Source organism: Pteronotus mesoamericanus, unplaced genomic scaffold (assembly GCF_021234165.1).
Source record: "Pteronotus mesoamericanus isolate MK-2021 breed Mesoamerican mustached bat unplaced genomic scaffold, CSHL_Meso_final scaffold_31, whole genome shotgun sequence".
In the NCBI taxonomy this organism is placed as follows: domain Eukaryota; kingdom Metazoa; phylum Chordata; class Mammalia; order Chiroptera; family Mormoopidae; genus Pteronotus; species Pteronotus mesoamericanus.
The window spans coordinates 35,784,031-35,797,343 of NW_026555312.1; the positions used below are offsets into that span (position 1 = coordinate 35,784,031).

The 13,313-nt window shown below is 36.6% G+C and overlaps 1 protein-coding gene across 7 annotated transcripts in view; it reads right to left on the reverse strand.

Moving 5' to 3' along the window:
- PEAK1 (pseudopodium enriched atypical kinase 1) overlaps nt 1–13,313 on the reverse strand; it is a 241,051-nt gene that overhangs the window by 37,462 nt on the left and 190,276 nt on the right. For all 7 annotated transcript variants that reach the window (XM_054592027.1, XM_054592026.1, XM_054592031.1 and 4 more), the window contains one exon: nt 2,469–3,214. In XM_054592027.1, the coding sequence (XP_054448002.1) occupies nt 2,469–3,214 (746 nt within the window). The remainder of the gene's footprint in view (nt 1–2,468; nt 3,215–13,313) is intronic.

Consider the following 13,313-nt stretch of genomic DNA (forward strand, 5'->3'; position numbering starts at 1 on the left):
CAAGCAGTAAAAAGTTGTTTGTATGAGCCATCCACTAGCCTTTTGCTTAACTCTGCAAAAGAAGGGCACAGAGTGTCCTAGTATTTTCTTTCTCTATGGGTGTACTATCAGTTGGGTACTTTTAGAAAAGCCCAAGTGGTCTTCAAAGAGACATTTATGTTCACCATGTAGTGTAAAACACCTTTCCCAAATATGCCAACAACTCCCCATGTATAACCACTTCCACCTGTTGTTTGGAGATTATTTTTGCATCATTATAAACAAAGAAACCAATATCAGATGATTGACTTGGGAAAGAGACAAGATTGCATGGCAATAATACATAAAGTTAGTCAAGCCCTACTTTTCAATTGTTTTGAAATAACAGATTCCTCTTTCTGAAATAGGTACTTATCCTGCATTGGTAAGCTTGTATTGTAGCAATAAAGGCCCAAGATAGATGAAGCCCCATAACCCTAACTGACATAACAGCTCTTGAGTGCTATACAGACTCTCAAAATGCCTTTTCAGATTCAACAGTAATATATTAACTCAAATTCAGATTCTCTCTTTGTAGTTAACCCCTCAGTTTAATTTAAAAAGTGGAGGCTGGGGCACAGGGTTACTCTGCCAGTGCCACTAGACAGTTCCATGGTATAGGTGTGCAGATGACAGCAAGCTAAAGGTCTAATCCAAATATATGTTCTGTCCTGACAGGTAAAGCTAGTAATTTACCTTATCGGTTAACTTATTAAGACACCATCTGATGTTTCTAAGCCAAATTAACACATAGAAGTCATCTGGTATGTTAATTGCTTTTGAACAAGTGTATAGAATCAGTAAAAAGGGACTAAGGGAATGGAGAACCTTACCTAGAATATACATAGAGCTCTATGTGTTTTAAAAATCTCTCAATGCATTATTTCACTAGACCCTAACCTCAGTTCCACAAAGTAGATTATCACTGTAAACATCTGAAAGAGGGGAAAATTGAGGCTCACACACTATTTTTCTCTTAAAGTAACATTGGAAGAAAGCTAGGACAGTGAAAGAAATGAATACTTATCAGGGGCATTTTGTTCTCTTTAGCCAAATAGCATCATAGGTACTATTACTGTCCCTTTTTAAAGCTGAGGAAGTTGAGACTCAGAGTAGCAACTGGCGACAAAGCTAAGTGGCAGAGTCAAGATCTGAACCCAGATCCTTTGGACTGCAAAGACCATGTTTTATTTATTACATTTATGAAGTCTATAGCTTACTCTTATAGTAACTTGTAACTGGATAACTGGACAAGGATTCTTGATGCTGATTTTTAGCCCTCTTAAAGAAGCGGGTTGTTTGGGACGGGGAACATACACTTAAGAAATTAATACATGACATTATGAACAAAGTACAGGCTTTGGAGTCAGAGAGATTGGTATTTAAATACTGGCTCTACCAACTTCTAGCTGTGTGACCCTAAGCAAGTTAGCCTACCTCACTAAGCTTTATTTTCCTCATCTGCCAAATGGAGAAAAAAAGATCTTAACTTCACAAAGCTGATGTGAAAATTATGTTGTATAACAATAATATAGTTCCTGGACATTAACAAATATTGGTTAGCTTCCTATATAAACATATTTCTTGAGGAAGCAGAGGAGTTATAGAGCAGAGAAAGAAAAGAGTCTTATTTGCTAGGGAATACAGAAACATGGAGTGGAAGGCACATAGCAACAGACTTCATTTATACAGCGGTCTTTGCAAACAATCACGGCTCAAGGACTATCTACTTCAAGAAGATTTCTTTGACATTTCTTTCTTTCTTTCTTTTCTTTCTTTCTTTCTTTCTTTCTTTCTTTCTTTCTTTCTTTCTTTCTTTCTTTCTTTCCTTCCTTCCTTCCTTCCTTCCTTCCTTCCTTTCTTTTCTTCCTTCCTTCCTTCCTTCCTTCCTTCCTTCCTTCCTTCCTTCCTTCCTTCCTTCCTTCCTTCCTTCTCTCTCTCTCTCTCTCTCTCTTTCTTTCTTTCTTTTTAATTAATTTATTTTTAGAGAGAAGAGAGGGAAGGGGGGAGAGAGAGGGATAGAAACATCAATGTGCAATTGCCTCTCGCACACCCCCAACTGGGGACCTGGCCTGCAACCCAGGCACATGCCCTACACTGGGAATCAAACTGGCAAGTTTTTGGTTCACAGGCCAACACTCAATCCACTGAGCCACACCAGCCAGGGCTCTTTGACTTTTAGAGTCTGTCTTAAGGTCCTTCTAAATTCCCAAAGAATGGTGTTTACCTTTATCTTAGCATTCAGTAACATGTGGTATAAATCATTCTCTTTAAATGCCTGTTTCCTCCTCTGGATATAAGCAAGCCCCCTAGCTTATCACAGTATGTGGTATGAGGTAGATGCTCAATAATTTTTTTGCTGAATAAAAGAGTGAAGGAGAGAAGAACAACCCAATCCAAATAACAGTGTGCTCAGTAAGATTAAAATCAGATTTATAATATTTTCTTACCTTGACTGCATAGTTATTAAGTGGATCTTTTGCATATGAAGCTGTGTAGTAAACTGCATCACCTGCTTCACAACATGGCTTGTCACTGGTTAGTCTGAAGTCTGACCAGCTGTCAAGCCCAAAACGGAGCTTGTCTTTCTGCCCAGCCATGAAGAGGTCTTCACATTTAACAGTCAGTTTCTTTAAGGCGTCTGTATGGAGGCTTCGGATTTTTCCCACCACTTCTTCCCAATTCTCAAGTCCTCGATAAAGTGCATGTCGCTGTGGCTTCTGGATACCTCGTCCCTGTCTCCAAGAGGGAACACATCGACTGGACAGGGACTCCATGCTGCTGGAAAATCTATCCTTAATACTGAGAGTGGTTAAGCCGGAGATGCTGTTTGCTGCTGAGGGGATAGGTCGCTCCTTGTGCAAAGGTTTCTCCAAGGAGTCATAAGACTCAACGTCTAGTCCCTTGAGTTCATAACTGATGGAAGAGCCAGCACTGCTGGCATCCCAGTTGGGATCAATATCATAGGTGGGATTAGCCATGACACAAAGACTAGTTTCCAAGGATTTTTGCAGGTCTTTGGAGATTGGCTCGGTATTGGCTCTTATGATCATTTTCTTCGGCAGTGGTGGTGGTTTAATTTGGGAAGCATTAGGTGTTTCTTGGTCTGTTTTCCCACCACAGGTAATGCCATCATCCAAAGCCCCCTTTGTCTGCCGTGGATGCTTGGGAGGTATCATAGCTGCTCTAGATTGCCCTGAATTGTTTCAAAAGAAAGAAAGAAAAAAGAATAGGTAAAGTTTTCATTACTGTTATATAACTGAAACCTAAGCAAAAAGGAGTAAGGTGCCATAAGAATGTATTGGGTTGGCCAAAAAGTCTGTTTAGTTTTTTTTCTGTCAAATAAAAGATACATTTTTCATTTTCACCAGTAACTTTATTGATTTGAATATTTTGAGTATGTTGGCTACCTCCTGCTATTGGCTTCTAATGGGTAGAGGCCAGGGGTGCTGCTAAACATCTTCCAATGCATCAAACAGACCCACAGCAAAAAAGTATTTGGCCAAAATGTCAATAGTACCAAGACACTTCACAAACCACTTCTGACACTTTTGATAAGTCACAGCACCTTCTTCATATCCTGCACAAATCTTATTTCGTGTTTCAGTTATGTTTTTACCTTTCTTGAAATAATAAAGCATAATACACCAAAAATGCTGCGTATTTTCTTCCATCTTCAATATTAAAATGGATGCACAAAAATTCACCAATTTTGGTAAGTTTTTTTAAATGCATACATTGCATTTAAAAAATGATATGACAGCTGTCACAATACAATCTAACAAAGTTGTTTCAAATGAAGTTAGACAACTAAGCACTACTAGAACCATCATACGGAAAACAACTAAACAAACTTTTTGGCCAATTCATTAAGAAGTCAATGCCTTAATTCAAAATGATAGAAGAAAACATCCAGTGAACAAATAGTTAAATATTAAAGGTAGAACTCAATACTTGGTAGGAATAATAAATGTGAACAATGTCTCAGCATTTCTGTGCCAGAAGAACAGGGTGATGGGCTTTGTTTTCAAAAAGGAATCCAGATTCTCTACTCCCAACCCCAAGAGTACTGTATTTACCACACTAGAATACTAAGGAGTCACAGATACTAATATAATTGTGTTGTGACAGAGCAGAGATAACAGCATTTATGAGTAAAAAAACACTTGAGAGTATTACTAAAAACAATTAAAACTAGCAGTGAGTCCACTAGACAGGTGCTCAGAAGATACTATTCTGTTCTTTTAATTTTGTTCCAAAGTTACATTATATTCTAGATAGCACTTGTCATTTTCAACCTAACACACATGAATACAATTTCATAAACAATATTCTCTTATTTTACTACAGAGATGGATTTTGGTGCTGCTTAAACTGGTCTATGTATAAAATTCCTGTGATTGTAGTATATGTGAACAGACAACAGCTGTCCCAAATACCATTCACAAACTCTTATGTAATTGTTTTATTTTGTGGGGGCACATAGACTGTGATTTGAGAGATGGTACTTTTGAACATCTCTGACAAGCCCTACTTATAGAATCAATCACCTCTGCTTCCCTTCCAGTATTTATGCTTAGAAGAAGATAAAACACACATGTGTGTGATCAATGATAACTTTGGGACATATTGTATAATGGAGAAGGAGTATTTCTATTTTTTAAGACAAAAAAATACCATGAAACTTTTATAAAAGCTATTAAAATTAGTAATGTTACTGAGGCCCCCACTTAATAGCTCATCAGAGTTAGAGCATAGTGCTCTGCTATGGGTTGAATTATGTCCCCTCTCCCAAAATCCGTTGAGGTCCTAACACCTGTTACCTGTGAATGTGACCTTATTTGGAAGCAGTGTACTTTCCAAGGTAATCAAGTTAAAATGAGGTCCTTAGGGCGGGCCCTAATCCAATATGACTGGTGTCCTTATAAGAGCACAATGATACATGAAAGTGACAGACACACAGGGAGAACACCATGTGATGACAGAGTCATAGACTGGAGTAATGCAGCTGCAAACTAAGAATGCCAAGGGTTGATGGCCGCCACCAGATGCTAGGAAGAGATAAGGAAGCATTCTACATAGAGTCCCAGAGGGAACATGGTCTTGCTAACGTTATGATTTCAGACTCATGTGGAAGCATGAATTCTTCTTGTTCTAAGCCCCCCCAGTGTATTGTACTTTATATACTAATACCTGCTCCTGCTGATGGTCAGACAAAACAGAAGGCACTGATGGTCCTGAGGATGCTAATGAATAAAGATGGTGGTTGTTTTATTAAAAATATGTCCTTGTAGCAATGCCAAGGGTAAGCACCAATACAAACTGTGATTGTAATAACAACATATTCCACTTCCCATGTATACAACTTTGCTCAAGAATACCTAACAGTGTTTATTCTTGTATTATTAATTATTGTATTATTTTCCATACAAACAACTGTAAACTTACTTTTGCCCCACCCTGTATACAGCAAACCTTGGAACCTCATTTCTCCACCAATGACATGTAGCAATTTTTCAAAGAAGGATTAGAGCTACATTACACATAAATATAAACAAAAATATGTATATATAGACAGCATGTGAACAAGAGAAAGAATATGAGAATGCTAAGCTCTAAGAGGGCCTAGATGTTTGTTTTATTCATTGTTGTATTTTTATGTCAAGTGCAGGGCCTGAAGATAATAGAGGCTCAATAAATAGTTCTTCAGTGACTAAAGGAATAAATACTTAGGGCTTAAAAGAGAAAAAGTAGTAAATTTGTATAGGTACCTATAACAAGGGAAGATATTGAATTACTAATTTAAAAAATTCCCCAAAAGAAAAGTCCAGGCCATATGGCTTCGCTGAAGAATTCTACCAAACTTTAAAAGTATTAAAACCAATCCTTCACAAACTCTTCCAAAAAATAGAAGGGGAGGGAACATTTCCTAACTTGAAATCTATGCAGTCAATATCACTTACATACAAAAAACCAGACACCATTACAAGGAAACTAGAGACTAATATCCCTTACAAATACAGACACAAAAATCCTCATGAAATACTAGCAAAATGAATCCAGAAACATATAAAAAGGACTACATACCAGCAATTTTCAACCTTTTTCATTTCATGCCACACATGAACTTATTACTAAAATTCTGTGGCACACCAAAATATATATTTTGCAGATCTGACAAAACAAGGTATAATTCTGATTTTAAAAAATAATAATAGTAATTACCTATGATTTTTGCTCCAAAGTTACTTTTCAAAAGATCAGGTGTCTATATTTGTATTATATAAGGATTTCTGGTACCAAGAATTAACCAATCAGAAGCAACCTTATTATGCAACATGGCCAATAACATGAAACTTTATTATATGACCTATATATTTATGGTTCAAGACAGGGCATTCACACTGACTAGACCCATAATGTTGTGTTGGCTATTGCCATTTTTTTTTTTTTAATTTGACAGTCTAAGAGAAAAAAGTTCAGGGCCCCTGACTAAATAGTCAGTAATGTAGGTTTCAAAAATTATTGTGGCATACTAGCTGAAAATTGCTGCTATCCACAATGACAAAGTTGTATTTATCCTAGAAATGCAAGGTTGGTTTAACATCTGAAAATCAACATAATATACCATGTAAATGGAATAAAGGGAAAAAAGAATAACCCTCACAGGATCACTTCAATAGATGCAGAAAAAAACATTTGATAAAATCCAACATATTTTCACAATAGAAGATACTGAACAAACTGGGAAAATAAAGGAACACCCTCAATCTGATAAAGGGCACCTAGAAAAAAACCAAGAGCTAGTATCACAATTAATGGTAAAAGCCTGGATGTGTCCCATCTAAAATCAGGAACAAGACAAGGATTTCCATTCTTGTCACTTCTGTTCTACATTATATTAGAAGATCTAGTCAGGGAAATTAGGAAAGAAAAAATGGATAAACAGTGGAAAAAAGGAAAAACGATCTCTATTCACAGGTGACATAATCTTATATATATGAAAACTAAGAAATCCACAAAAAACTATCAGGATTAATATACCAGTTTAGCAAGGTTACAGGATACAGAATCAATATAAAAGTCAAGTGTATTTCTAAACACTAGCAAGGAGCAATATAATAATTAAATTAAGAAAACAATTCCATTTACAACATCATCAGAAAGAATAAAGTATTTAGAAATAAATTTAACAAAAAAAGTGTATAACTTTTATACCAAAAACTATCAAATGCTGCAAAAGAAAATTAAAGATCTAAAAAAACAGAAAGACATTTTAATGTTACAGATCAGAAACTTAATATGTTAAGATGATGAAAATACTAAGAAATTGACCTAAAAATTTATTGTAATCCCTATTAAAATCTCAGCTGGCTTTCTTGCAGAAATTGTCAGGATGATCCTAAAATTCACATGGAAATGCAAGAGCTCTAGAGTCACCCCTCCCTCCCCCCAAATCTTGAAATAAAGAACAAAGTTGAAGAACTCACATTTCCTGATTTCAAAACTTACCTCAAAACTAGAGTAATTAAGATTGAGAAGTGCTGGCATAAAAATAGAAACACGGTTGGATGAAACAAAATTCAGAGTCCAGAAATAAACCATTATGTTTATGGTCAGTCAATTTAGACCAGGACACCAAGACAATTTAGTAGGGAATAGTCTTTTCACCAAATTGTGCTGGGACAACTGGATATCTACATGCAAAAGAATAAAGCTAACCCTTATGACATGCTATACATAAAAATTAACTCAAAATGTATCAAAGATCTAAATATAAAGAACAAAAATTATAAAACTCTTAGAAGAAACAAATCTTTTTGACATTTAGGCAATTTTTTAGATAGGAACCTAAAAAGCACAAGCAAAAAAAAAAAAAAATTTAAACCAGAATTCATAAAATTAAAAACTTTTGTGCTTCAAAGGACAAGTTCAAGAAAGTCAAAAGACAACCCATACAATGGGAGAAAATATGTGTAAATTATATATCTGAAAAGACTTGTGTTCACAATTTATAAATAACTCTTACAATAAAAAAAAAAGAAACCCATTAAAAGTGGATAAAAGATTTGCATAAACATTTCTCCAAAGAAGACATACAAATGGCCAATAAACACACAGAAAAGATACTCGTCATTTCTCATTAGCATAAATGCAAACCAAAGCCATAAGACTCTGTTTCATATCTGCTAAACTAGTTATAATTAAAAAGATGAACAAATGCTGGCAAGGATATGGAGAAATTCAAACCTTCACACATTGCTAGTGGGAATCTGAAACTTGTAGACAAATGTTCATAGCAGCTTATTCATAACAGCCCAAAAGTGGAAACAACACAAATGTCTGTCAACTGATAGATAAACAAACTGTATAGTCATATAATCGAGTATTGTCCAGCCATAAAAGAAATGAAGTAGTGATACATGCTACTATCATCAGTATGAACCTTGTAAACATTAGGTAAAGTGAGAGAAGCCAGTCACAAAACACCATTTTTCATAAGACTCCACTTATATGAAATGTCCAGAAATATATAAATTCAGAGACCAAGAGTAGATTAGTGGTTGCCAGGGGCTAGGGGAAGGGGAGAAAAACGGAGAGTTGACTGCTGGTGAGTTTCAGGTGATCAAACGTTGTAGAATCAAATACAGGTAATGGTTTTAAAATTCTGTGAATATACTAAAACTCATTAAATTGTGCACTCTAAAAGGGTGTATTTTATGGTATATAAATTATATCTCGATTAAGCAAATCAACAATCCATTCTTAGAAACCACCATAAATTCCATTTTCAGTCACATCTTCCCATTCCTTTGTACCCTTAACATTCCAAGGATCTAACGGCTTAACTCCTGTGGTGGTGAGGGCTACCCCCAAGAGCCACCACAGCGCTAATTTGAACCAGCTACTGTGAGAAGTCAAAACTATAGCTTCTTTACAAATAACAGAAATATGCTTTGTAAGAAACTTTCATTTTCCAGTTGCTAAGATCTTTCAGATACGAAGTGCAATAAAGGTCAGAAGCAGTAAAATGCACCAGCACCTCTTTATTATCCTTGCCTGACTACTGTGCCAGCCTCCTGTTACCACTGTCTCCAGTTTTGCCTCCTTTGCCACAGTAGCCATTAGAAAGATTTTTCTTTTTCAAACACCAAAGTTGACCATGGCATCCCTTCATTTAAAAAAATTGTCCTTGACAATTTGAACTTGATCCCAAAGACAGAATTTTCTTTGCAAGGCTTTCATGACCTAGCCCTGGTTGTACCTATTTCTGTTGTAGCATTTCCCCTCCCACCTTAAAGTCAGAGCTAACAAACCACTTGCAGTTTCTTCAGTAGTTCTGGCTATTTCATGCTCCGTCTGTGTCTGTGCTCATGCTGACTTGCTCCCAGGAACGGCTTCCCTTTCCTCTTACCTTAAAATGTCCTGCCTCTGAAGAGTGTTTTTTTTAACTCCATTCCCCAAAATTGACCTCTCCTTCCTCAGCTATATCCTGTGAACACTAAACTCTTGGTTTGTGCCTCTGTCTTAATTCCCTATAGGATTGCTCATTGAGGGCAGAGATTTTCACTCATTTGTATACCCAGGACATCAAGCAAAAGTCTGGCTGAGGGAGGAATGGAGGGAGGGAAGTTAGAAGAAAGATGGAAGGAAGGAAGGGAGACAGGGAGGGAACAAACTAGAAACATGGACCTATTCTTCCCCCTTTCAATGTAGACATTAGAAGAGCCTTTATGGCGTGCCATTTTCTACCCATTTCTCCAAATTAGAACAAGAATAATCATGGACATGGAAAGAATGGAGGATTCCTAAAGTGTTTTTATTTTTATTACCTCAGAACTGGCAAGTGTCACAAGATCAAGGTCACTAGCAGCAGCTCTTTAATGCATATCAGAAGAAGTGGAAGAGGGCTGGTCATGCTCTTCCCACCACCTATAGAATAAAGTCCAAACTCTTCAGCAAGTCAGTCAAGGCTCTCAGTCTTATCTTCCATTATTTCTCATCAACCCTCCCACACAAATCACACCCTTCCTGTTCTTCTAATGTGCTTCATATTTTATTTATTTTTATATTTCTGCCTTAGTAAAGGGATTCAGCTCTAAGCCAAGCTCAAACAGCCCTTCTCCACTGAAGCCCTCCCTACTCTTTACTCCACAACTCTTGACTGGGAGCCATCACCTCTTCCCCTGTGTCCTCTCAACACTTTTTGTTCTATTATAGCATTTTTAGCCTTTGTAACATGTCTATGTAATTTTTTTAAAATATTTTTTCAGCACCTTGCATAGGGCAAGATATGTTGCAAGGATGGAATAAATGGCTGCTGGGCTAAAGGCTAAATAATGACCAGAGTTGGTCATTATTTCCAAACAAACACGGACAGCCAAGGAAATTCTAGTGCCAAGCAGCGGAATATGATCTCCTGGGAGGTAGGGAGGTTTCTACATGGGAATCAGACACTTCTGCATTCCAAATGATAGCATAAGCATTCCACAGTCCTTGCAAGTAGGTCAGGCCATTTTTCCAAAGCCTAAAAATGATTTGTGCTTTTATTTTTTCCCCTCCAAGAAAGACAAGTTCTACTAACTGAATTCCAATCATCTGGGTCAGTGTTTTAAAAGCTTGGTATTTTAGCTGTTTTTATTTTATACTTTTAATCCTGTACATTTCTCTCAAGCTTGGTTTTAAGCAGGCCTGATTTAACATCTCGTATTCTATATTTTCGTGGCATATCAGCTCTCTGAAAAGAAAAAACTAGACTGTGTTTTAAATTTGCTTTGCGACAGACTAAAAAAGTTCTTTGGGACAAATGTATTTGACTAAACCATACTCAAACCTTACTTTCTTCTCTTTTTGAGCCTCTAAATTCTACCACTTTACTTTCTCCTCACTTAAAAAGGTCTTTGGACATACAGATAAGGCCCTATATCACCTTCTGAAAAGAAACAATGAAAACTGTATTAAAAGGGAATAATTTAATGAATTTACTTCAAAGAAGCCAAAAGAGTATTTAAAACACCTCGGAAGGGAAATAATTAATAGGGGGCTCCTAAAACTTACAAGACTGGTTTAATAAATAGATAGTTAATAAGAAAAACATTATTTCTAAAGATGAACATTTTAAAGATGATAGCATATTGAAAAACTCAAAATAACTACATCATAGAGGCCTACTAGAAGATATTATTACTGAAGACACACTAGGGACAAGTCACAACAAATGTCTGCCTTAAGACCCGACAATTATTACAATCTTAGGGTGCCAGGGATTAAAGACAGTTAACAATGACCCATTTGAACAGGAGCAGTATGCTAATGAGTACAATTAGCTCTTTATTCCAAAAAGACAGGAATATCATGGGCCCCTGGTTTGTTTCCCTACCTCCAATTATCCCGTAGGTACCCAGAACGATCTTTTAAAAATCTTTTATGGCACATGATCAAGATCACAGATGGCAATTCTTCAGTGGCTCTCCATTTCCTATAGGTAAGACATACTTATTGTGATATATACATGCCTTGCTTCTCCACTCTGTCTCATTTTCTCCACTCTTGCCCCATTTGTTCTGTACTTAAACTACCCTGAATCAATTACCTGTAGTTAATTGAACATTCACTTCTCTATCAAACTCTTTTGTGCATACTCTTTCCTCTACCTGGAATGCCATCCCTTGCTTGTTAGCTGGCAAACAACTGCTCTTTTTCAAACTCTGCTCAAAACTTTAGTGACCCTCTCGTAGACTCCTCCAGGCAGAGGCTTTCATGAAACCTTTACATATCTGTATCACAAGCATTTATCACATGGGTTCCTTAGAGTCTATCCCCATGTCTGTCTTTCCCAAAGACCAGGAGTCCTTGAAGACAGCAATGCTATTTCCAGAGTCTCACATGGTTCCCAGCAGGTAGTCAGTGTTCAAAAAATGTTTGCTGAATGAAAGTATTAAAGACAAAATAAATAGAATATATCTTTCTATTTCAACTGCAATTTCAATCTTCATCCCTATTTTTTCCCAGGGCTTGTGACAGTGGGATACAGATGAGAGTGGGGAAAAGGAGGACTTAAAAGAAGACATGATCATCTTGAAACTGGGAAATAATACTGGAGTTTACAAATAAAGATACCACACAACACCACTGTGCACCAGCCTGGTCAGGTGAGTAGCCTCTCCCTGGCTCACTTTATCAATTCCTGGCAGCAGGTATCATCAGCGTTGAAGGAAGGGCCCTAATCTACCTGGGCATTATTACTGTGCTGGGACCCACCACAGTCAAATGTAAGCACCAATTGGGAAACCACAGGGGACATCAACTTCATGCCAAAAAGCAAAACAAAACTGAGCTCCAAAAACCACTTTAGGCTCAAACAAAGGGCTACACAAACTACTTTAAAGAATGACAGTGGTGTAGCAGCTGGTAGACTCAGTTTTTATAAGATCTCATTAGTGAAATCCTCTCTAAAAACAGACATTATTTATTTGGGGGTAAGTTATCTGTATAATTTGAATATTGTACTCTGCCAACTAATTCCAGTATACGGAAAAATATTTTTAAATCTGAATGCAACTAATTTAAAAGATGAGGACCATGGTTTCTTCTTAAATAGACACAATTACATTTTTTGAAATTACAACAAATGCTAAAACAAATGTTCAAAGCTATCAATCTCAGTTTTTTTTTAAACACCCAGATAATCTAATAATATGCAATTCTTTAATCTTTGGTTCAAATCATTAACTTCACATTGTATGGGATAAAGTCTGGCCCACAGAAGTTCCTCAATGATTACTGGTTGAGAAAAAGAACAAAGGGTACTGCAGTCTTCAGAATGATTTTTTAAAGCTGCTATTTGTAATGATGCTATTCCAACATCAAGGTCAGCAATGTAATGACATTCTTTTAAGTATATCCACTCTTGAAATTGAACACTAACAATCAGTACACTGTCAAAGGACATGCTAGAGACAGAAGACTGTCAGATGTTTTCTTTCAGTGTTTGAAGCGAGCAGCCTTAAGAAGATGTTCCAGGTAGATAGGATGAGAAATGTGAATGTGCAAAAAGAAAACTGAGGCAGAGCTTCTAAAACTCCGTAATTAGGAAACCCTTGGAGTAAGCCTCATATTAGGGAAAAAAAGCCAGGTGATTAACAGAACACATACCTGGGACATGAAATTTTCCTACATGAACTTTGCTGAGGAAAGCTTGATTTCCCTAACCTGGAATTAAGCTTACAAAGTTAAATGCAAAAATCAGCTTTGGCTCATTCATTCAAACATGTTCTTAGCACCTACTGCATGTT